The sequence below is a fragment of the Pristiophorus japonicus genome, chromosome 4 (assembly GCF_044704955.1).
Source record: "Pristiophorus japonicus isolate sPriJap1 chromosome 4, sPriJap1.hap1, whole genome shotgun sequence".
Classification (NCBI taxonomy): domain Eukaryota; kingdom Metazoa; phylum Chordata; class Chondrichthyes; family Pristiophoridae; genus Pristiophorus; species Pristiophorus japonicus.
Window position 1 is genome coordinate 266025741 of NC_091980.1, and position 26060 is coordinate 266051800.

Here is a 26060-nt window from a genome sequence, read left to right on the forward strand (position 1 = left end):
ACTGGAAAAGGTTAGAGAATCAACAGATTTATAGCAGGTGCAGAAGTGGGGAGGGGAGGAAAGAACAAAAGAGAAGGTCTGTGATGGGGTGGAAGGCAGGAAAGATTAATTGATAAGGGATGATAGTATAAAGCAAAAGGAGATGGTAATGAGACAAGTAAAGAAACAAAAGATGAGTCTGGAAGAGGTGTAAATGGGAATGGCAGAATCATCAACAGCTGCCATATGAAAAAATGGGCAGAGGTTATGATCTGAAATTGTTGAACTCGATGTTGAGTCCAGAAGGCTGTAAAGTGCCTTGAGTAGCTTATCATTCAGGTAGTCCTTGAGTTTACTTATGATTGTTTCTTTTATCCAATATTTTAATGCGACACTAATCGATGGTTTGTTTTGTTATCTGTTTGAAAATAGGCTCCACCTTAGCTTGTTTCCAATTTCTATCTCGCCAGCATTCAAGAGGACAATCGCGTCTTTCAATTCTAACTTTTTATGTCTCTCAGTACCTTGAAGATAAATCCCATTCATCATTGAGACTGTTTGAAGATCTTTCAGTTTATAAGGCCTCCATCTGATTGGGGTTCATTAATCCTACTGAAATATCACCGACAATGGAGCGCATGTTGCTAGTGTCTGACCTAGTGAACATTGGGAGGAATTGTTCCCAATACAATTAGGTTCATTTTTAGTTTCCATCTGTTTTCATCCATTAGGGTGCTCACCTTTTCTCAGACTACCCTATATTATATTGAAATAATTTTGTGCTGTTGTGTTTTATTTAGTGTCTACAGCTATGCTTATCTCCAGATTCCTCTTTGCCCCATTGACCACATTAATGTGCTTTTGAAAATACTTGTTGAGGGTGCATTGTGATGAACACATCCCATTCTCCTACACCGGCAAAGACCTAGGAGTGAGGTCTGACCATGAATTGATGTCTGCCTGGATGTGAAGGAAGGAACAGAATATAGAAACAAATGTTGGTGGGGGAATGTGAAGGGAAGGGGCTAGGCATAGGTGAGAGCAGACCTACCAAGGCATAGGGCTTGGGATTGAATTGAGTGGGTTGGCTATCTAGCATGAGCTGGATGCGAATAACAACAGCAACGTATATTTATATCGCACCTTTAATCTAGAAGAACATCCAATGCGCTTCAGAGATGTATAATCAGACAGACAGTGACACCGAACATAGAAGGAGATATTAGGAGGGATGACTCAAAGCTTGGTCAGAGAGCTAGGATTTAAGGAGAAGAAGTTTAAGGAGGAAAATCCAGGGCTTAGGGCCTAGATGGCTGAAGTCACATCCATCAATAATGGGACAAAGAGAATGGGTATGCACAAGTGGTCATGCTTGGATGAACATTGGGGAGGAGTGAAGCCCAGGAAGGCTTTGAACATGAGGATGAGAATTTTAACTTTGAGGCATTGAGGGACTGGGAACCAATGTAATTCCAAACCCAGGAGTGATGGGTGAGCAGGACTTGATGTGGGTTAGGATATGGGTAGCAGAATTTTGGATGAACTAAAGTTTATCAAGGGTGGGAAATAGGAGGCCAGACAGGAGAGCATTAGAATAGTCGAGTCTGGGTGTGACAACGGCATGATGAGGGTTTTGGCAGCAGATGAGCTAAAGCAGTGGCGAAGGCGGGAGATGTTACAGGGAGAACATAGAGATTTGACTCTGGAACCAAGTGACCAAGTTTGGCAGATGGAATACAATGTCGGAAAATATGAGGTCATCCACCTTGGGGGGGTGGGGGGACAGTAAAAGGGACTATTATTTGAATGGGGAGAAATTACAACATGCTGCAGTGCAGAGGGACCTGGGGGTCCTTGTGCATGAATCCCAAAAAGTTAGTTTGCAGGTGCAGCAGGTAATCAGGAAGGCGAATGGAATGTTGGCCTTCATTGCGAGAGGGATGGAGTACAAAAGCAGGGAGGTCCTGCTGCAATTGTACAGGGTATTGGTGAGGCCGCACCTGGAGTACTGCGTGCAGTTTTGGTCATCTTACTTAAGGAAGGTTATACTAGCTTTGGAAGGGGTACAGAGACGATTCACTCGGCTGATTCCGGAGATGAGGGGGTTACCTTATGATGATAGATTGAGTAGACTGGGTCTTTACTTGTTGGAGTTCAGAAGGATGAGGGGTGATCTTATAGAAACATTTAAAATAATGAAGGGGATAGACAGGATAGAGGCAGAGAGGTTGTTTCCACTGGTCGGGGAGACTAGAACTAGGGGGCACAGCCTCAAAATACGGGGGAGCCAATTTAAAACCGAGTTGAGAAGGAATTTCTTCTCCCAGAGGATTGTGAATCTGTGGAATTCTCTGCCCAAGGAAGCAGTTGAGGCTAGCTCATTGAATATATTCAAATCACAGATAGATAGATTTTTAACCAATAAGGGAATTAAGGGTTATGGGGAGTGGGCGGGTAAGTGGAGCTGAGTCCATGGCCAGATTAGCCATGATCTTGTTGGGTGGCGGAGCAGGCTCGAGGGGCTAGATGGCCTACTCCTGTTCCTAATTCTTATGTTCTTATTAATGTTGGGGAAGTCCAGAACCAGGGGTCACAGTCTAAGGATAAGGGGTAAGCCATTTAGGACCGAGATGACGAGAATCTTCTTCACCCAGAGAGTGGTGAACCTGTGGAATTCTCTACCACAGAAAGTTGTTGAGACCAATTCACTAAATATATTCAAAAAAGAGTTAGATGTAGTCCTTACTACTAGGGGGATCAAGGGGTATGGCGAGAAAGCAGGAATGGGGTACTGAAGTTGCATGTTCAGCCATGAACTCATTGAATGGCGGTGCAGGCTCGAAGGGCTGAATGGCCTACTCCTGCACCTATTTTCTATGTTTCTATGACCAATAATGTATTAAAATATGCATTGGTAAAATAAACCAAACAGATCTATGGGACATAGAATACAACAATAGATTTCAAAGGACTACAGTCTACTCTTAATTGAAGTTATCTGATAACTCAGTTTAAGTTCTGTCTTTGACTGTTTCTTGAATTGACAGAGTTTCTTTTGGTGTTAGTTTCTGTTGATAAGTGGAGATATAAAGAAATCCTATTACCTTTGGCCCTCATTTTTCCATGTTTAGCTAGGTTGTCACCTCTAACCTGGTCAGCTTTGGAATTTTGTGCCTGAATTACTGAGTTAATACTATATGCCACCAAATAGTGGGAACGAGATAGAGGTAGAAATTTGCAGGCAAATTTACAGAAAGCTTCAAAAACAACAGAGTAGTGATAATGGGGACTTCAATTATCCTAATATAAACTAGGTTAGGAACAATGAAAAGGACAAAGATGGGGGTGATTCCAGAAATTCCTCGATCAGTGTGTTTCCAACCCAATGAGGCAGCAAGCAGTGCTGGATCTAGTTCTGAGGAATGAAGTGGGGAGAGTGAAGCATGTTTCAGTGGGATTGCATTTGGGGAACAGTGATCATAATATCAGGTTTAGAATAATTGTGGAAAAGGACATGGTACAATCAAGTGTAAAATACTTAACTGGAGGAGGGCTAACTTAAATGAGTTGAAAAGGGATCTGGCGTAGGTGTATTGGAATCAAATATTGGTGGGCAAAATTGAACAATGGGATGCCTTCAAAGAAAAGATGGTTTGGGTACAGAGTAGACACATTCCCACGAGAGTGAAAGGAAGGGCATCCAAAGCTAGAGCTCTCTGGATGACTAAAGATATAGATGTTAAAATGAGACAGAAAACAGAGGCTTATGACAATTGGAAGGTTCATAATGCAGTAGAGAACGAAGCTGAATATAGAAAGTACAGAGGAAATCTAAAAAAGGAAATGAGAGGGAAAGAGAAAGTATGAGACTAGATTAGTGGCTAATGTAAAAGGGAGCATAAAAATCTTTTAGAATCAAATAGTGTAAGGGTGAGGCCAATTAAGGATGAAAAAGGGAGGTCTTGTGGGAGAGGGCATAGATGAGGCACAAAATGAGTACTTTGCATCTGTCTTCGCTAGAGAAGCGGATTTTGCCAATTGTAGCAGTAATGGAGGAGGCAGTAGAGATATTCGATAGGATAAAAATAGATAAAGAGGATTTACTTAAAAGATTGACAGCACTCAAAGTAGAAAAGTCACCCTGACCGGATATGATGCATCCTAGGTTACTGAGGAAAGTAAGGGTGGAAATTGTGGCTGCTCTGACTACAATCTTTCAATCCTACTTGGATATGGGAGTGGTGGTAGAGGACTGGAGGACTGCAAATACAACACCCCGGTTTTTAAAAAAGGGGAGAGGGATAAACCGGTAACTGTAGGCCAGTCAGCCTGATGATGTTAGTGGAGAAACTTTTAAATACAATAATGCAGGACAAAAATAATTGGCCATTGGAAAAGCATGGGTTAGTAAATGAAAGTCAGCACTGATTTGTTAAAGGCAAATCGTGTTTGACTAACTTGACACAGAGGGTTGATGAGGGTAGTGCAGATTATATTCTGTATGGACTTTGAAAAGGCATTTGACACAGTAGCATATAACTGACTTGATAGCAAAATTAAAACCCATGGGATTGAAGGGATGGACAGTGGCAACTTGGATACAAAATTGGCTAATGGACAGAAAACAGAGAGTAGTGGTGAATGGTTGTTTTTCAGTCTGGAGTTAAGTATACAGTAGTGTTCCTCGGGCTATATTGGGACCACTGTACTTTTTGATATGTATTAATGACCGGAAATTGGGTATACAGGGCATAATTTCAAAGTTTGTAGATGATGTGACACTTGGAAATATAGTAAACAATGAGGAGGATAGTAACAGACTTTAGGAAGACATAGAAGCCTGGTAAAATAGTTGGACACGTGGCAGATGAAATGTAACGCGGAGAAGTGTGAAGTGATGCATTTTGGTAGGAAGACTGAGGAGAGGCAATATGAACGAAGTAGTACAATTTAATGGGAGTGCAGGAACAGGGAGACCTGCGAGGGTATGTACACAAATCATTGAAGGCGGCACAACAAGTTGGAAAGGCTATTTAAAAAAAAACATAGAGGGATCCTTGACTTTATTAATAGAGGACAAAAGCAAGGAAGTTATGCTAAAGCTTTGTATAGCAGTGGTCAGGCCTCAGCTGGAGTATTGCGTTCATTTCTGGACACCACACTTTTTTAGAAAGGATGTCGAGATCTTTGAGAGGGTGCAGAAGGGATTTACCAGACTGGTACCTGTGATGAGGGGCTTCAGTTATTTAGAGAGTAGGGAAGCTGGGGTTGTTCGCCTTATAGCAGAGAAGGTGAAGAGAAGATTTGGTAGAGGTGTTCAAAATCATGAATGCAATTGAGTGAATAAGAAAACCCTGTTTCCAGTGGCAGGAAGGGTCAGTAACCAGATGCCTTTGATTTAAAGGGATTGACGAAAGAAACAGACGACACATGGACAATTTTTTTTTTACATTTCGAGTTGTTGTGATCTGGAATGCACAGCCTGAAAGGGTGGAGTAAGCAGATACAATAGTAACATTCAAAAGAGAATTGGATAAATACTTGAAGGGAAAAGATTTACAGAGCTAAAGAGCAGGAGTGGAATTAATTAAATAGCTCTACCAACTGGCCGGCACAGGCACGATGGGTCGAAAGGTCTCCTTCTCTGCTGTATTATTCTATGAACTACGCCACACAGTTTGCATCGATGTAAAGCGGAAACCATTTGATGTCGACACTAATTGTGTAGTGTGGCTGGCTGTCTTTAGCATTTGGAGTCAATCCCAAAAATCTATCGGTGGTAGGAAAAATAACAGAATCCCTACTAACGGAGAAAATAGAAAAACAGCATTGCTGCATCTGCTTCTGGGGAAATAAGGTAGGTCAAGTGGAGCAAGTGTCAGTCGGTGTGCATTTGGGGAACAGTGATCATAGTATCATAAGGTTTAGATTAGCTATGAAAAGGACACGGAGCAATCTAGAGTAAAAGTACTTAATTGGAGGATGGCAAATTTCATTGGGATGCAAATAGATCTGACCTGGGTAAATTGGAATTAAAGTTTGGCAGGCAAAACTGTAGTGGAGCAATGGGCTGCCTTTAAAGAGGAAATAGTTCAGATACATTCCCACAAGGGGGAAAGGTAGGGCAACTAAAGTCCGAGCTCCCTGGATGGGAGGATTCACTATTGGATCTAGTAATGGGGAATGAACCCGAGCAGATAAGAGAAGTAAAAGTAGGGGAACGCCAAGGCAATAGTGATCATAATATAATACGCTTTAAGATGATAATTGAGAAGGACATAAGTATGACACAAAGCAGAGTAATAGATTGGAGAAAAGCTGATTTTGAGGGGCTGAGAATAGAACTTGGGCAAATAAAATGGGTAACAATATTGGCAAACAACGATGTAGCACAGCAATGGGAAACATTTAAAACAGTGTTCGACAGAGTGCAGGAACAATATATTCCGCTAAAAGTAAAGAACAACTAAACACTAATAAGACTCCATGGATGAATAAGGTCATTAGGGAACAATTAAGGATAAGGAAAAAGGCATACATTAAGTACATAGACAGCAGGGGAGTGCATGATAAGGGAGAACAGAGATTAGGAGAAAAGTCAAAACAACAATTAGGAAGGCAAAGAGGAACTATGAAATTAAATTATCAAGGAACATAAAACAAAATAGTAAAACATTTGATAGGCACATCAATTTAAAAAAAGGACGGTTGGGATGGGGATAGGGCCATAAGGTGATAGACAGGACAATACCACAGGTAACGATAGAGAGATGGCAGAAATATAAAATCATTATTTTGCTTCAATATTTACCAGGGAGATAGAATAAGCGGCCATGACATTGGATGATGAGTTTAGTAATGAGATAAGTGTATCTAAATTAAAAAGAGGAGATATATTAAATAAACTAATCATATTGGTCCACGCATTTTAAACGAATTTAGGAAAGAGATAGCAGAGGCATTACTACACATATTTAATAATTCGTTAGAAAAAGGTATAGTGCCAGAGGACTGTCGGATAGCTAACGTAATAGCTATATTTAAAAAGGGGGATAGAACATGTGCATAAATGCCGGCATGGGCCCCCCTCAATTTAAATAGGTGGAAATTAAGGCTAGTACATTTTCAATATTTCTCGAGTGAGTCCTCCAAGCCTTTAGATCAGAGTTGACCAATTTTCTGCACCTGGTGACTAGATAACCCAGTGAGTGCGCTGGACAATTTTGCAGAAATGTGCACAGATAGTTCAAACCACCTTACACAAAAAATGCAAGACCCTATAGATAAAAAAGTGAACTGCTCCTGCACAAAAATGTGGCACTGCCCATGCGAAATAAAAGCTAGCTCTGTGCACAAACATTCCATACCTTCAAAAAGAAATGTATACCCCTTCACCACCAATTGTCCTCATTACCATCCATTCCCTGACGCTTAAAAATGGGACAGATTTAGCTTGATTTCTGTAAAATTCCTGAACTAAAGAATTAATTATTCCATATCTACTTATTCAGAATGAGTTATGTTCAGTCTTCCAAGGTCAGAAAATTTAAAAGGTTGTAGCTCAGATATTCAGCAGATATCCTCATCTTGTATTAAGTGCACAGAGCTTATTTCAACTAGTTAATTTCAGCTCCCAATCAAACTAACCATAGTTGGAATCAGCCTTCTGTATTTAATAAAAGAAACGGGCTTGGTACGGACCATCTTTTGGACACTGCCACTTTGGATCATCCTTTATTATTTATTCTGGACTCTGGATCTATTTTTGCCCATCAGCTTATTTTGAATCAACTGTATACACAGTAATATCCAATTATGTATGTGTGTTTAATAATCTGCATTTTGCGCCAATGTCTAAACTTGTGGTTTATTGTAGTCCCCACTCTGCCAGGTAGATGCCACGTTTCACAAAGGAAGAACCATGTTCCTGTGATGAAACAATCCCCAGCCAAAATCTTTTTACAAATGAAACAAAAGATTGAATTAGACAATCAACGCACACCATTCGCTTCAGGTAAACTTTTAGAACATAAAGGTACAGTCAGTTGGTGTTATTTCTTTTATCTAGTTTTGATGTTTCCATTCAATTGAGGTGTTAAATTTGACCCAACCCTTAATTTCCTCATTGAAAGATGGAACCTATTTTTTTGTACATAACTGTTTTCTGAAGATATATGCCACTATTTTTGGTCAGATATTAATTCCAAGCCATGAAGTGATTAAACCAGCTCACCCAAGATGGATATGTAAGAAAAAAATTAAAACACACAAAACATACATTGTGTAAGATTATTCCTACTATCTGTTTCTATCCTTCGGTCATTTCTCTACCATGATTCCATTTTACCTCTAATACTGTGGGCTTTAATCTCCTCAACAAATCTCCCAGGTGTGTAGTCACTAAGGAAATCAAGTAGGCAATTTTCCTACAGCAAAGATCCACAAACAGCAATGAGATAAATGACCAGATAACTTGTTTTAGTTATGTAGATTGAGGGATAAATGTTGACCAGGAAACCACCCCAGCTTCTCTTCCAATAGTGCCATGGGATCTTTGAGGTCCACCTGAGAGGGCAGACTTTGTTTGACATCTCATCTGAAGACTGCAACTCCTAGTACAGAACTCCCTCAGCACTGCACTGAAGTGTCAGCCTAGATTATGTGCTCAAGTCTCTGGAGTAGGGCTTGAACTCTGGGCCTTCTGACTTGAAGGCAAGAGCGCCCAGGCTAGCACTCACTATATTCCCTTTGTCTGTATATGCTAGCTAGTTTCCTTGAATAATTTAATCAACTAGTCAAGCATGACTTACTCCTCACCAAACCATGTTTACAGTCACTGATTAGGCCATACCATTCTAACTATTGACCAATGTTATCTCTTATAGTCTAGCAGCTATTGTACTTCCTGGATGAGACTAATTAATATAAAAACATCTAGTTTATCTGTTTCCATTTTCTTTTTAAACTGGTTGGTTAAGTACACCACCCTCCAGCCAGTCCTGCAACAAGTGCAACCTGTCGATGTGCCAGGTGGCAGCAAGGATTCCCCTGAGTGTGCCCAGATGTAAAGGAGTAGGCAGACAAATGAATTGGGTGGCAGCAGGATTTCCCTGCATGGGACTAGTCAGAATTTAAAAATAATACACAGCAAAATTAGGTTCAGGAACAGGAGAGGTAAACATTTAGAAGGGAAACAAAATCTGCATTGGAGAATGACCAGCTCCCCCAGAAGTTGAATTATATAATTGTATTATGTTAGTACATTAGGGAGGGGAAATTGGCTAAGTTGCTGCTCCTAACTGTTCTGTAATCCCAGCTGGAAATGTGTGTGTTGACCTGCAACCATGGGACAATGGACAGCAAGAGGTCAGCTCCTTTTGTAAGGGGAGAACATTGGTACAAAAAGTAGTATTGCTATTACTTGATCTTTTCAGTGTGCATCATCAATTGGACTCATTTCTTTGTGATGGTTATTTTACTTGTTTTTAACCTTCAAAATGAATATCCCTCAGATGTGTCCTTCATATCCAGTGACTTGTAACTTCTGTTCCATTGTTTAGCCTATATAATGTAATATTTTGTTGGCTTTGCTGATGACTCCTCTGCATTGGTTAGATGTTTTGAGTAACAGGTCTACTAAGACTCTCAATACCATTCATGGAGTACATGTATTGCCCATTTTGCATTCCTGTATGTAGCACTTTACATTTGTTTGTACAGGTATTAAACTCCATCTGCCATTTTTCTAGCCATTTATATGTTTTGTCCAGCTCGTTCTGTCATTTCGGAGCTGTCTCCTTCAATGTTACTGTTCTTCCTAGTTTGGCAACATCTGCAAATTTTTCCAATTTGCATTGGGTTTCTCAGTCCAAATCATTGATGTAAATTAGAAACAGTTGTGGTCCCAACTCCGATCTCTGTGGCACCCTTCTCGGTATTTTCCACACCCAAACATAATTCTTCTAATAAGTACCGGTTGCTTTCTGCCCTCAGCCAATTTCTTATCCATTCTCAAGATCTATCTTGAGTCTAATGTTTTGAATCTAACTAATGGCCTTTTGTGTGGAATTTTAAGTACAACATGTCGCAGGGATTACCACTTGTGATAATTTGTCCAAAATGTCAAGGAGGCTGGTCAGTCAGGCTTTTCTCCTTCTGAACCCATGATAGCTACTGTTAATTAAGTTGATGTACAGATAATAAAGATTCCACCTAATCGGTTCCACTTACATGGGATTGCAGTAAGATTAATGGATCTGCAGTTGCCTGACTTTGATTTGTCACCCTTTTTAACTGTTTCCAAATTGCTAATATTCCCCATGTCCAGTGTCTCTTCATAATGATTGTCTATGCCTCATAAATCTGTCTCGTCTCAGCAGTGGGATACAATTTATCCCTGGGTATGCATTGTGTTTAAGCCCTTTAAGCCTGTATAGGACGTCTAGTTATTCTAATAGCAGACATTTGGTGTTTTTTTTTAGGTTTTACTGCCTCCTCCATCTGTTTGCCCTAGTATCTAATGATTTTCGTATTTTGAATAATAGTGGGATTGCTACACGGTGATCAACATGGAGCATCAGTTTCAACATCAAGAGTGTCAACTAAACTAAACAGTTATCAGCCCACAGAAAATATAGAACCTCTGCAGAAAACTATGAGGATATCCAATGTTGATAGCACTGTCAAAAAATTTGAAAATTGGAACACATTTTCTCTGAAAGTGGATACTGATGGCAATGATGGCGATGATGAAAGGTCTCAGGTCACGGCGCTAAACACAGCAGATTCAGTTTCTACCAGTATCTATACCAATTGCACAGGAAATGAAATGCAGAACATCATAGATTTGAGTGCTACCTCTTTGCAACGCCTTATCCATCCAGATAAGGGAATAATGCAAACAAGATATAAGCACTCCGAAAAAACTAATAATGGAATTGAAGAGTGTAAGGAGTTATGTGCTATTTTGCTGAGATCACCGACGATCAGTATACCTAGAAAACAAGAAGCAAAAGTTGTAAAATCGAAGCCTAACGATGTTTATAGTCCCAAAAACAAATTGGTAAGCAAAATAACAGATGACTATATGTCAATTGTCTACATAAATGTATGCATTTCTTTTTGAGAAGTTTTATGCACTGCTGTTTCATTAAAAGTGCATATATTGCTAAAATATTTAATCTGTTATACCCTTTCTGTTGTAGATAATTGTTGATGTGCTTACAATTCATTAGGTATTGGTATAACAGATTAAATATCTTAGCAATATATGCACTTTTAATGAAACAGCAGTTAGGGTTTTGCAATTCCAGAATTAAGATAAAAAATTCAAGTTCATTAGTTTAAGATTCATAAATGAAAAATTATGTAGCACTGTGTGTCATGTAGAATATATGTACTCGATTAAATATTGAGCAAGACTATAGTCTTTCAATTATTAGTCATTGGGAAAAGTCGTGATAAGTACTAAGTACTGTTCATTGTTATACCTTCAGTGCATTTCATCAAATTGCTACTTTTTCTGATGCATACCAGTGCCTTCCATAAAGAACAATCCTTTTACCTCAAAATATAATTTTTTTTTAAAATATTGAGCTGTGGTTTTTCTGGAGGAACACCACCATTGTGATCTGCCTTACCAAGAGGGACATGCTCTTGGTTCTTCTGCAAGGATAGATTAGAGACTGGTGAACAGATCACACATCACACTCTTTAGCCAATGTTTTTTCCTCTGCCAGAGTTGCAACAAAAGTCAAAATGGTGAGCACAACTTAAATGGTTTTGTCATCTCCCATCTCTCTTTCCCCCCCCCCCCCCCTCCCCCACCAAATATTTTCCTGAAGGTTATGGTTTTATGGGGTCTGGACCTTTGCTTAAATGGTCATTTTAATGTGTGAGGCTAGATGGTGAATGTTGGCAAGCCATTCAACTCTGGAGAGTTGAGCCTAATTTTGTCCTTACCAATACATCCAGTTTGCTGCTAAGGTAACTGAGTATCGATCAACAATGAGGTAGAGAAAATGAGCAATCAAAATCCCATTGTTGGAAACAAAATGCTAGAAATAGCCAGCAGGTCAGGCAGCATCCTTGGAGAGAACAGAAGAGTTGCTTGACCACCTGAGTGTTTCCAGCATTTTCTGTTTTTGTTTCAGATTACCAGCAGCTATAGTTTTTGTACCTCCCAATTTAACAATAGCCTGGTTGTATGAGAGTTAAAACTTACCATTTCAGTACAGAAACCTTATAAAAGAAAGGAGCTACTCAAATAATATGTATAACCCTGCAAAGTAAATATCTCCAAATAAGTCCAGAAGGAATGAGATATGATAAATAGAGGGTATTTTATGTTAAAAGATTATATCACCTTTAAATTATCCTCTCTTGTCATATGAACAGGGAAGACCCAGCTTCTGCTTGTATAGAGCAAAATTGAGTACAGCTCAACATTTCACACCACTATTAGTAGCCACTTATTTAAGCACTATAGCCTGTTCTCTGAGATCCATGTAAAAGTATGAAATCATCAGGACCTTTCTGGATGGAGATACTAGATTCTTCAAGAAGAGTAGTAGAGATAGTTGTGACCTTCAACTGCATAAAATATTAGCAGCCGTTAGAACTCGGCCCCACCAGCAGCAGTAGATCAATCGATAATTCATTGGTAGGTGTCTCTTAGAGAGCAGTCTAAGCTCTCAATAACTTGCTTATTTAAGAATCTTTATTATCTGGTTTACGTTTACTTTTTTGATTGATTCTTTAATAACTTATAATTACGCTTGCTTTCTTTAAATATATAGGAAAGGAAGATTACTCTCTCTAAATGGATCATCCAGCAAATAAAAAGGAGCAATGAGATTTGTGTTGAAGGACAAAGGTAATTTCCTTTACTTTAGAAACAAAACATGCATTTTAAAGAGTACTGAAATGGCTCTTATCAAAGTCACAAATGACTCTAAATTGTCTTTTTGTCTGACATCCAGTACTGGATGAGCAGAATTTTCCTCAACTAATTATTGGGAAGATCAAAAGTTTGTCACCATCCTCCGCCTGCTCCACGACAACATGCAAGCCGTGATCCTGACCAACGGATCCATTACAGACCCAATCCATGTCCGGACCGGGGTCAAGCAGGGCTGCGTCATTGTGCCAATCCTCTTCTCAATCTTCCTCGCTGCAATGCTCCCTCACACTCAACAAGCTCCCCGCTGGAGTGGAACTAAACTACAGAACCAGTGGGAACCTGTTCAACCTTCGTCGTCTCCAGGCCAGATCCAAGACCGTTCCAACCTCTGTCGTCGAACTATAGTATGCGGACGATGCATGGGTCTGCGCACATTCAGAGCCTGAACTCCAAGTCATAGTCAACATCTTCATTGAGGCGCACGAAAGCATAGGCCTTACACTAAACATCCATAAGACAAAGGTCCTCCACCATCCTGACGCTGCCACACAGAACTAACCCCCCCCGCCCCCAGTCATCAAGACCCATGGCGAGGCCCTGGACAATGTGGACCACTTTCTATACCTTGGGAGCCTATTATCAACAAGGGCAGACATCGATGACGAGATTCAAAGCTGTCTCCATTGTGCCAGCGCAGCCTTCGGTCGCCTGAGAAAAAGAGTGTTCGAAGATCAGGCCCTCAGATCTGCACCAAGCTCATGGTCTACAGGGCTGTAGTGATACCCGCCCTCCTGTATGGCTCAGAGACATTGACCATATACAGTAGTAACCTCAAGTCGCTGGAGAAATACCACCAATGATGTCTCCTCAAGATCCTGCAAATCCCCTGGGAGGACAGACGCACCAACGTTAGCGTCCTCGACCAGGCCAACATCCTTGACATCGAAGCACTGACCACACTCGACCAGCTTTGCTGGGCAGCCACATTGTTCGCATGCCTGACACGAGACTCCCAAAGCAAGCGGTCTACTCGGAACTCCTACACGGCAAACGAGCCCAAGATGGGCAGAGGAAACGTTTCAAGGATACCCTCTAAGCCGCCTTGATAAAATGCAACATCCCCACCGACACCTGGGAGTCCTTGGCCAAAGATCGCCCAAAGTGGAGGAAGTGCATCCGGGAGGGCGCTGAGAGCATGCAGAAACCAAGTGCAGGCAGTGGAAGGAGTGTGCAGCAAACCAGACTCCCCGCCCACCCTTTCCTTGAATGACTGTCTGTCCCACCTGTGACAGAGACTGTAATTCGCATATTGGACTGTTCAGTCATCTAAGAACTCATTTTTAGAGTGGAAGCAAGTCTTCGATTTCAAGGGACTGCCGATGATGATGATGATGTCTTTCATCCCCGCAAAAAAAACTCCACTCCCTAGCCACCAACTCCAGCCCTCTCCCTGGCAACTGAATGAGGGTGATCCAAACCGTTCACAACTTTGATGTTGTATTTGAATCCGAGATGAGTTTCTGACCACATGTCCGCGCCATCACCAAGCCCACCTACTTCCACCTCCGTAACATCGCCCAACTCTGCCTCAGCTGCAGAAGTAGACTTGACTATTCCAACACTCTTCTACTGAGATCATAGGTTGCAACACTTCAGCCAGCTTGTGCCCTCCTGTGCAATGTGCAACCAGGCTGTGTTGATCTCCTGGGGAGGTCTCTTCTGCCCATTGAAAGGAAAGAGAATCTCCCTGCATGCTGAGACTCCCTCCATAAGCATTTGGAGGGAGTCATGGGAGAGCCTGGGTGCAGCCGTGTACCTTTGGTGCAGTGCATGTTTGTGTATGCAGCAGCTCAATGCTGTAGAACACTAACAGCACAACTGTCAAAATCAAATGTGGACATGACCCCTTTAAAGAAACTGGCTGATATGTCAGCAACCTCGCAGGGCAGGCTTAACAAGCCCCATCAGGGCAAAATCACTTGGAGACTGGAGCGGGTTTCGAGGTGGCTGTCTACTCCGGCCACAACACAGCTGGCAAAATCGTGGCCATATTCTCAGGATATGGCTGTTTAAGACAGAGATGAGGAATTTCTTTATTCAGAGGGTTGTGAATCTTTGCAGTTCTCTACCCCAAAGGATTGTGGATGCTAAATCATTAGTACCTGTATATTCAAGGCTAAGATACATTTTTGGAATCCAGGGATATGCAAATTGGGTGGGAAAATGGAATTGAGGTTGAAGATCAGCCATGATCTTATTTAATAGCGGAGCAGGCTTAAGGGGCCGTATGTCCTTCTGCTCCTAATTCTTATGTTCTCTGCTTATATTGAATACTAAATGTGTTTTTGAAGTTCCAAAACAATTTGCCAATTTTCATAATTGATAACGGGTGTTTTCTATGTAAGTGAATTGGAGCTTAGTTTATTTGAACAGTATATCTGGTACCTTTTTTTTGTTTCTTCAATTGGAAAATAAGTATTGGTGTTAGATCTTTTATATATTGTGCATTGTTTCTCTCTTCTTCAAAACTAAAACATTGTGTGTGTATGTGACCCCCAAACAGAGATGCTGACGGAATATACTGGCACAGTAATGTAATTGCTGAACGAATACAAAAGACAGAAGTGAAATCTATTACTGGTTCGATTTATGTTCTGGAAGGTCCAATGGACTATGTTGCAATGAAGAACCAAGGTAGAAAAGAGCATCTTTATATGTACTGTTACTGCTGGAAAATGCTATGAGTGACGAGGGTTCCATAACTGCAATTTGGCACTGACATTTTGATTTTAAGCTGAATGCTCCTTGATGAAATTAGCAACACTGGAAATTACCACATTATTTAAATAAATGCTATTCTTAACTACATTTTTGTTTCACAGTACACAGCCTCAATTTATTTCCCTGATGTCCATCAAAATATGACAGCCCCAAAAGAATGTGCTGTTTCAGTTGTGAGGCACAGTTCAAAATTTGAAAATTCCTTGGAACTTTTGAAGTTCAGCTGCCTATATTTCTTTCCTTTCCATGACTTAATTTTAATAAATTAATATATCTGCCAATTCAGCTAGGTAACATGTGTAACCAGTATTTAAGTGAAAAGTTTATATATTTTAAACTGAGAAATGTCAACAGTTTTACTGTCGCAGATGAACAATGCATGCCAGCATGCTTTCTTCTTTCAATGTCCTGACACTTGACAATTTATCCATTGTCTTATCACAATTCCTTGTCACCTTAAATGTGAATGAAAAAGTGCTGGTATAGATTTAATCCTTAAACTAACTTTTTTTTTTAAAACAGGATTTTCCAGTGCCTTTTTAAAACACTTCAGCTGTGGTTTTCCATTGGATTGGAAAGAGTATATTGAAGAATTCCTTAAAAGTAGAAGGTATGCTTTCTTAATTTTTATTTCATAGTACTTTATGTCTGTATAATGTATCATTGGTATAGGTCCAAAAATTTATCAAACCTGGTAGGGGCAATTTTCCAGAAAGAAAACAATCTGTAAAATGTATCGCAGTATCCATCATGATCGCTTTCTCACATCCAGTCCTGCACTCATTGTTTTTTTGTCTTGATTACATCTGAAATATTTGGTAAATATTGAAAAATGGCTGAAAAGTTTCCCTCTTCACATTCAGACTGGGCATCATAGAATCATAGAAATTTACAGCATGGAAGGAGGCCATTTCGGCCCTTCGTATCCATGCCAGCCAAGAGCTATCCAGCCTAATCTCACTGCCAGCTCTTGGTCCGTAGCCCTGTAGGTTACAGCACTTTAAGTGCACATCCAAGTATTTTTTAAATGTGGTAAGGGTTTCTGCATCTACCGCTCTTTCAGGCAGTGAGTTCCAGACCCCCACTACCATCTGGGTGAAGAAATTTCCCCTTGTATCTCCTCCAAACCTCCCTTCAATTACTTTAAATCTATGTCCCCTGGTTGTTGACCCCTCTGCCAAGGGAAACCGATCCTTCCTATCCACTCTATCCAGGCTCCTCATAATTTTATACACCTCAATCAGGTCTCCCTTAAGCCTCCTCTGTTCCAAAGATAACAGACCCAGCATCTCCAATCTTTCCTCATAGCCAAAATTCTCCAGTCCAGGCAACATTCTTGTAAATCTTTGCACCCTTTCTAGTGCAATCACATCTTTCCTGTAATGTGGTGACCAGAACTGCACACCGTACTCCAGCTGTGGCCTAACCAGTGTTTTGTACAGTTCAAGCATAACCTCCTTGTTCTTCTATGCCATGCCGCGACTAATAAAGGCAAGTATTCCATATGCCTTCTTAAACACCTTATCTACCTGGCCTGATACCTTTTGGGGATCTGGGGACCTGCACTCCAAGATCCCTTTGTTCCTCTACACTTTTCAGTGTTGTACCATTTCATGTGTATTTCCTTGCCTTGTTAGACCTCCCCAAATGCATTACCTCACATTTCTCCAGATTGAATTTCATTTGCCATTGTTCCGCCCGCCTGACCAGTACATTGATATCTTCCTGCAATCCGCAGCTTTCTTCTTCATTATCACCCACGCAGCCTATTTTAGTGTCATCTGCAAACTTCTTAATTATACCCCCAACATTCAAGTCCAAGTCATTGATATATACCACAAAAAGCAAGGGACCCAGCATTGAGCCCTGCGGAACCCCACTGGATGCAGCCTGCCTTCCAGTCACAAAAACACCCATCAACTATTACCCTTTACTTCCTGCCTCTGAGCCAATTTTGGATCCAACTTGCCACTTTGCCCTGGATCCCATGGGCTTTTACTTTTGTGACCGATCTGCCATGTGGGACCTTATCAAAAACTTTGCTAAAATCCATATACACTACATCATACGCACTGCCCTCATCGACCCTCCTGGTTACTTCAAAGAATCCAATAAAGTTAGTCAGACATAACTTTCCCTTAACAAATCCACGCTGACTGTCCTTGATTAATCCATGTCTTTTCAAATGAAGATTTATCCTGTCCCTCAGGATTTTTTCCAATGATTTTCCCTGACTTAATTACTCAGTCTATCCCTTTCTCCCTTTTTAAACAAAGGTACAACATTAGCAGTCCTCTGGCACCACACCTGCAGCCAGAGAGGACTGGAAAATGATGGTCAGAGCCTCTGCTATTTCCTCTTTTGCGTCTCTTAACAGCCTGGCATACATTTTATCCGGGCCTAGGGATTTTTCCACTTTCAAAGCTGCTAAGCCCCTTAATACTTCCTCTCATGTTTATCTTGTCTAATATTTCACACTCCTCCTCCCTCATTGCAAAGTCTGCATCGCCCCTTTTTTTGTGAAAACAGATGCAAAGTATTCATTAAGAATCATACCCACATTTTCTGTCTCCACACACATATTTCCTTTATGGTCTCTAATAGGTCCCATTCTTTCTCTAGTTATCCTCTTGCTCTTTTATGGGCCCAATTTTCCCGAGGAGTTGCTCCGTTTTTTTTTTTTGGAGCAACTTGATTTTTCTGGAGTATCTTTTTAGTTGCAATTCTGACCATTTCATTTGCGCCAGTATAAGTGAGTTAGTTAGGTTTTTTTTTTAGTTTTATTTTTTTTTCAAAAGGGGGCATTCCCGGCCACTTGCGCCTGTTTTGGCCATTTAAACGAGTGGCTAGCAAATAGTTGCTCCAAACTAACTTAGGCCAGTGTATGTTGCCATTTCCATCCGCACAAAAAAACCTTACCTAAAGTTAAGCACCACCTAAAGCCAAACAAAGCACAAAAAGTAAAGAGTTCAATAAAAAATAAAGAACTGAAGTAAATAATTAAATTAATTAGCGCGCATGTGCAGAGGTCCCGGCACTGTTTTCAGCGCCAGGACCTGGCTCCGTCCCCGAATCCAGTTGCCACACTACGCCACCATGGAAGAGAGGCTGGGGAACGGCCAAACTCGGCCCAAAGATTTTTGGCACCCTTGGAGTTCTACAAAAGCGGCGCACCTCCTGGTGAGTGCGCCAGAAATCAGTACTGGCCAAATTTGGGCCCAATGTATTTATAAAACATCTTTGGGCTTTCCCTGATTTTACATGCCAACGTTCTTTGATGCTGTCTTTGCTTTCCTGATATCTTTTTTGCATTTCACCCCTACACTTCTTATACTCCTCTAGAGTCTCTGCAGTATTAAGTTCTCGGAATCTGCCATAAGCTTCCCTTTTTTTCTTTATCTTACCCTGTATGTCCCTTGACATCCAGGGAGCTCTAGATTTGTTGGCCCCACCCTTTTTTTAAGGGAACATACTTGCTCTATACCCTTAGGACCTCCTCCTTGAATGCCTCCCACTGCTCTGACACTGATTTACCATCAAGTAGCCGTTTCTAGTCCACCTTGGCCAAATCCCATCTCAGCTCAGCAAAATTGGCTTTACCCAATTGAGAACTTTTTTTTCTGGTCCACCTTTGTTCTTTTCCATAACTACCCTAAATCTTACTGAATTATTACTAGCACTAAAATGCTCTCCCACTGACACCTCTTCCACATGCCCCTCTTCATTCCCCCAAACCAAGTCCAGAACCGCCTCCTCCCTTGTTGGGCTTGTTACATACTGGCTAAAGAAGTTCTCCTGAATGCATTTTAGGAATTCCACACCCTCTGTACCATTCGCATTGTTTTTTTCCTTGTTAATATTAGGATAGTTGAAATCCCCTACTATTACAGCTCTATAGATTTTGCACTTTGTAGCAATTTGCCAACATATTTGTTCTTCTATCTCCCTCTGACTGGGTGTAGTGTGAATTCAGTAAATTTCTCTGTCAAAAATAAAGCATTAAAGAAAGAATTTGTATATAAGCCCCGACGAGACTTTCCTGAGTATGATTTTCCACATCTGCAAATTGTGCAACAGATTCCAGGGAAGATATAAAGTGTAAAAGCTCAAAAAACTGCTGAGAGTATATTAAACACCAGATTAGTGGAGCATTAGTCTCCACATGGTGGATAGTACAGAACACTTAGATTAGACTATGTTGATCTTGCTCTACATGAAATCAGATCCTGTCAGTAGCTGCAGAAAAGTCGGTCACTGTTCCCACACCAAAGGAGAAACCTAGTATTTGAAGGTGGGCAGAAATGAAAGCTATTTTGGAAGTTCACCATGGCAAATTAAATTGTTGAAATAATATTAGTATGGTTTAAAGACATTTAGGACAAAAGTTCTCTTTTTAGGGAAATGCCTAACACTCCAAACATAAGAGAGACTAAAGATGCCAGAATTCAAAAGTTGCCTTCAGTGAAATCCAGGAAACCACAAAATGATTCAGTTTCACCAGGTGATGTGGATGCTGGATACAAATTGAATATGTCAACAAAGGAAAAACATACAAAAGAGTCAAAAATTGAGAATGGTAAGCTTTTCAGTATTTGTTAAGCATTAGAAAGATATAATTCATTTAAATTCATTACGGTATAAAAGTAATACTATTCACTAGTTTTTTTTTAATTGAATATCTGTACCCTCATTTGAAGGAAAAAATTGTTGATAATACAGCAACAATTCTGCTCCATTCTGTTCTGGATTTGTAACAGCACATATCAATTCCATTTCTGTTTGGCAATTTGCTGCTCACTGTTGAGGAAACTAGGCATATTTTATTTGCAGGGGAGAGAAAAAACTGTTACATTGCCTGGATTTTGCGGTGGTAATGGTGGTGAACTGTCAGCGTTCGGCGTCCTTGCCCCTCAGCTAAAAGCGGAAATCCTGAAGGCGCACTCAGTCATTCCCTGCTCCGCCACAAGCTGTGCTGTGGATCTCCCCAGAGCCGGCAATCGGTGAAATCGGTTGAACTGGCGAAAACTTGAGCTTTTACGCTGTAAATATCGCTGTAAACGCTGTTTAAAAAGTTGCGCCTTGTTGGAATAGGTGGGGCTTCTTTTGAAGCTGAGCCAGTGTTCGGGTGAGGGGCCGATTCTGCCGGGCCCTCGAGCCCAGTTTGGAGAAGTTCGGTGGTGGCGTGTCAGTTTTAAAAAAATGAAACCTTAAATAATTCCATTAAACTTCCATGTCCTGCATTTTAAATTTTAAAAATTTATGTTTGATTACGGATATTATTGTTCTTGACTCCCTCCAATAATTCGCAGAAAACAATTATTTCTTTCTGTGCCGGATTTTTAATGTCTGCTGGTTTTTCTTAAGTGCCCAGAAGGTTTTTTGGGAGTGATCACGTACGCCGTCCTAGGATAAATTTAAATTGGCCAAACTTCCATAATTGTGAAAAACTGGCACAGACATCCGGTTACAAAAAAAACTTAACCTGAAAAAAATCATAACTAACTGAGTTATGCTGGCGCACAAAGATTGGGGAAACTTAGATTTTTTAAATTTAGGCCAAAAAAATAACGTAAATCACTGGGGGAAATTGAGTCCCAAGTATCTCACCATTAAGAAAAGATTCTGATTTGTTTTTTTCTGGTCCAAAGTGGATGAACTTGTACTTCCCAACATTGAACTGCAACTCGCTTAGTCTGTCTATGTCCCTTTAACGTCCTGCTAAAACATAACTTTCTCCCTTTTGAATTCCAGCCCCCTTGAGATAATGTCCAATATTCCATTAGCTTTTTGAACCTGTCCAGTAGCTTTTAGTGATTTGTGTACATGGACACACAAAGCCTCTCCACAGTTCTTAATTTCTCACCATTCAGAAAATGCTCTGATTTATCTTTCTTGGATCCAATGTATGTGACCTCATACGTACCCACATTGAACTCCATTTGTCACAGTTTTGCTCACTCATGTAATCTGTCTGTGTCCCTTCCTGTGTCTATGTAACTTCCCGTTCCCCCTAACTTGGTGTCATCTGCATTGATATATATGGGGAAAAGGTGAAGCACCAGTATAGATCCCTGGAACACCCCTTGTCACACCTGCCAATCAGAGTACATTCCCTTTATCCCTACTCTGTCTCTTGCCTCACAACCAATTTCCAACCGACGTCACAAGGTAGATTCCAATTCCATGCAATTTCATTTTTGCACATTTCTTGTGTAGAACCTTATCGAATGTTTCTGGAAGTCCATATATACTCTCTTATCCACTGTTAGTGAGTTCCTCAAAAAAAATAATCTTGATTTGAAAAAAAATAGACTTGGTGGATTTAAATTATTGAAGATTGTGATACTGTTACTTAACTGAATGTGTGTAAAGTCAGAGTGAAAGAAAGGTAGAAAGCAAATCTAGGTCAGCCCATTTTTAAGACCTGTGTACAAAATTTACTCGGACCATTTTCAAGTTATCTCACTTTCCTGATTCAGTGGTAGGCAGAGAGGTGAGAGTTTGTTGCTGAGGTAGATGGCAGGTTGGAAGAGGTGGCCTATGGCCCTGAAAAAAGGACAAAATTGACATTGTGATCTAAATGGGCTTGGTGATCTTTTTCTCATTCCTATATTCCTTGTAGCCCAATCAAAAGATAGAGTTGAGGTTTTGTGACTAATTTATGCACAAGTTTACTTCAGTATCTCTAAGGTTTACCAATAATTGAGCAGATTACACATTTATAACGTGACCATTAAATCCTATCTATGCATAATAGCTGTTAAAGCTTTTCTTTTCTCAAGAATTAACTTATTTGACTTTTATTTAGAAAAAGAATCCACGATGGGAGCTGCTGTTTTATCAATTTAGCAGTTTATTAAAATGGCCCAGAATTTACACAGTCTCGGTAATCTGAGAAAATGTCTTGATTTTTAACTTGTCAACTATATAAAAATTTACTTTTTGTTTCCTCATGTTTGTTACTATAAAACTGTTTACACCCATTGATTTTGACATTTATGACTATGTTTAAATAGCTTCCATTGATTTTTTTTTTCCAAATAGAAATCAAAACTTCCATGAAAACATCTGTACAAAGAGGCACACTGACGAGCCGTAGTGGTCGCTGCATTAAAGCACCAATGGAGTATTGGCGGGGACAGCGATTAGTTATTGACAATACCCTGAACGTTACTGTCATTGACGGTGGCATAGATTACTTGAACTACAGCATTCAGAATACTACAGTGGGTATAATACTTTATAATAAATGGAACAATAAATACTTATGATATTGCTGTAACTTTATTTTTGTTTTTTATATCAATAAAAACATAGAGAATGAACGCTAGAAATGGAAGTTCGAGTACCTCAGATCAACAGCGAAAACAAAAAGCATCCACAGAAGGCCTAAATGGAAAACAAAATAGAAGTAAGAAAATGTAACTGTTCTGTAATATATGCTCATAGTACCTTTCAGTTTTCATATTTACCAAGGTTTTTAATAGTTTTGTTGATTTATATTTATATTTACTGTTATTGTATCTACAATAATCTCAAAAATAAGCTCTAAATGGTTAGGGGGAGTCTACATACCAATGAGACTGAGCTCAGGTGACCACAAGAAGTAATTTAGGCAAATTGCACAGATGCATTTAAGGGGAAGCTAAATAAGCACGAGGGAGAAAGCAATAGAGGCCTATGAAATTGGGTGGAAGGAGGCTCGTGTTGAGCATAAATAAACTCTAGCATAGACCAGTTGGGCCTGTTTCTATGCTGTACGCTCTAATAGAAATAACCATAGGTTGAAGTCCTCAAAACATTGATATAGTGTATTAGTCTGTATTTATGCTCTCCCTCCTCCCCTTTTACAGTAAAATTAGTTTTTTTTTTACTGCACATTCGTACCACGCAAGTCCCAGGCAATGATCTTCCATAAAGAGAGAGTCTAACCACCTCCTTTTGATATTCAATGGCATTACCAGCATCAAATTGCCTGCCAACCACATCCTGGGGTCAACATTGAGTGGTCAGCCACATAAATACTGTGGCAGCAAGAATAGGTCGGAGGCGAGTAACTCACCTCCTGACTCCCCAAAGCCTTTCACCATCTACACAAGGCACAAGTCCGGAGTGTGATGGAATACTCTCCACTTGCCTGGAGGGGTGCAACATTCAAGAATCTCAACGCCATCCAGGTCAAAGCAGCCCACTTGACTGTCACCCCATCCACCACCTTAAACATTTACTCCCTCCACCACCAGCACACCATGGTTGCAATGTGTACCATCTACAAGATGCACTGCAGCAACTCACCAAGGCTTCTTCAACAGCACCTCCCAAACCCACGACCTCTTCCACCTAGAAGGACACAGGCAGCAGGTGCATGGGAACACCAGCACCTCCAAGTTATCCTCCAATTCACACACCATCCTGACTGGTAATATATCACCATTCCTTCATTGTCACTGGGTCAAAAATCCTAGAACTCTCTCCCTAACAGACTGCAACGATTCAAGTAGGTGGCTCAACATATCTTCTCAAGGGCAATTAAGGATGGGCAGTAAATGCTGGCCTTGCCAGTGACGGCCACCACCCGTGAATTAATTTTTTTTTTAATCCTTTTTGTTGGGTGCACAAAAGATTTTACTTGCCAAATTAGTTATGAATGAATTAAATTGACTAACTTTATCATTATTTAAATCCCAGAGTTCAAAACATGGCTTGCCTTGAAGCCACCTATGTAATGAGGTGTTGTCGATAATGTGTTTTTTTAAGGTACATTTGATTTCTGGGTTTTAATTCAGAAGGAAAAATAAAATCTTAGAGATTTACAGCACAGGAGGGGGCTATTTTGCACAGCATATCTGTGATAGCTTTTTCAAATCCCACTTGCTATCTTCCCATAGTGCTCTATCTTTCTCTGCTTTAAATGTTCATTTACTGTTTCCCTAAACGATTGAGTGACCTTGGCATTAATTGCGCCCTCTGGCAAAGCATTTCAGGCTCTAACAACTCGGTATAAAGACATTTCTTGTAACTTCTCTCGGTTAATAATTACTTTTAATTGTTGATTCCTTGTCACTGGCTCACCACTCCAAGGGCCCAAGTTTCCACATGATTCGCGCCTGATTTTTAGGAGCAACTGGTGGAGAACGGACTATTTTAGAAATCGCAATTCTCCACATTTTTTTTTCTGCAGTTCTAGTCAGGTAGAACAGTTCTAGTTTAGAACAGAATTTTTTCTTCAAAAGGGGGCGTGTCCGGCCACTGACGCCTGATTTGAAAGTTTCCACAGTGAAAATGTACTCCAAACTAAAGTAGAATGGAGCCAGTGAAGATTTTTGTAGAACTGAAAAAACCTGTTCTACACATTAAAAAATCAGGCGCAGGTTACAAATTAGGCGTCCAGAACGAGGTGGGGGGAAGGGAACTCATTAAATTCGACAATAAATCCTTATTTATACTTCTACAAATATTATACAAATAAATCCAACCTGAATAAACATTTATAAGCCAATAAAAGATTAAATAAACCATCTTCCTACCTGTGTGAAAGTGCTTCAGCCAGGGAGAATTCTGCAGCCGTTCGTGCCGCAGAGAGAGAGAGAGAACAAGAGGTCGGGTCGGGGGGGGGGGGGGGAAAGAGAGAGGGGGCGGGTCGGGGAGGAGAGCGGGTGTTGGGTCTCGGGCCGGGGGGGGTGGGGGAGCGAATGTCTGGTCAAGGGGGGGGGGGTGGAGAGCGGGTGTCGGGTCTGGTCAAGGGGGGGGGGGGGGGAAGCGGGTGTCTGGTCAAGGGGGGGTGGGGGGAGGGAGCGAGTGTCTGGTCTGGTCGGCCGTGGGAGGAGCCTCATTCACGCAGCCCCAGTGAGGCCATTCAGCCAGGGCTAGGGGCTGCGTGCTTCGGGCCCCTCCCACACAGTTCGGCGCCTGGAGCTACTGCACTTGCGTGCCGACTGTAGCGCGCATATGCAGAGGTCCCGGCACTGTTTTCAGCGCCGGGACCTGGCTCCGCCCTCCCCCCCCCCCCCCCCCCCCCCCACAGCTCGTGCTGGCTGCGCCGAGGGCCAGAGGACCTGTAAGTAGGTGGAGAATAGCAGTAGAAATCTCAACTCTCCTCATGACTAAGATTTCTGATTTTTTGTGTTAACCTAGTGAATCTGCCACTGTGTTTTAATGTCCTCTCTATGGGCCCAAGTTTGGGCCGCGCCTAAAACGGCGCAGCCCGGACCTGGACGCCCGTTTTTCGCGCCACAAAGTGCGCCTTAAAAAAAACTCACCTATTCTCCGGCTCCCTGCAGGTCCTCTGGAGCTGGGCGCGGCGCAGCACGAGCTGTGGGGGGCGGAGCCAGGTCCCTGCGCTGAAAACAGTGCTGGGACCTCTACACATGTGCGCTACCAGTGGGCACGCCATGTGCAG

General features: G+C 41.1%; 1 protein-coding gene across 5 annotated transcripts in view; it reads left to right on the forward strand.

Annotated features, from left to right (window-relative positions):
- The window catches only part of mis18bp1 (MIS18 binding protein 1), a 95063-nt gene that overhangs the window by 10074 nt on the left and 58929 nt on the right, over positions 1-26060 (forward strand). For 4 of the 5 annotated variants that reach the window (XM_070879408.1, XM_070879405.1, XM_070879407.1 and 1 more), the window contains 8 exons: positions 7856-7993; positions 10524-11041; positions 12777-12853; positions 15444-15574; positions 16184-16271; positions 20059-20237; positions 22706-22887; positions 22979-23072. In XM_070879408.1, the coding sequence (XP_070735509.1) occupies positions 7912-7993; positions 10524-11041; positions 12777-12853; positions 15444-15574; positions 16184-16271; positions 20059-20237; positions 22706-22887; positions 22979-23072 (1351 nt within the window). In that variant the 5' untranslated portion in view covers positions 7856-7911. Of the gene's footprint in view, positions 1-5731; positions 5837-7855; positions 7994-10523; positions 11042-12776; positions 12854-15443; positions 15575-16183; positions 16272-20058; positions 20238-22705; positions 22888-22978; positions 23073-26060 lie in introns of those variants that run through there. The other variant, XM_070879409.1, reaches the window with a different exon arrangement.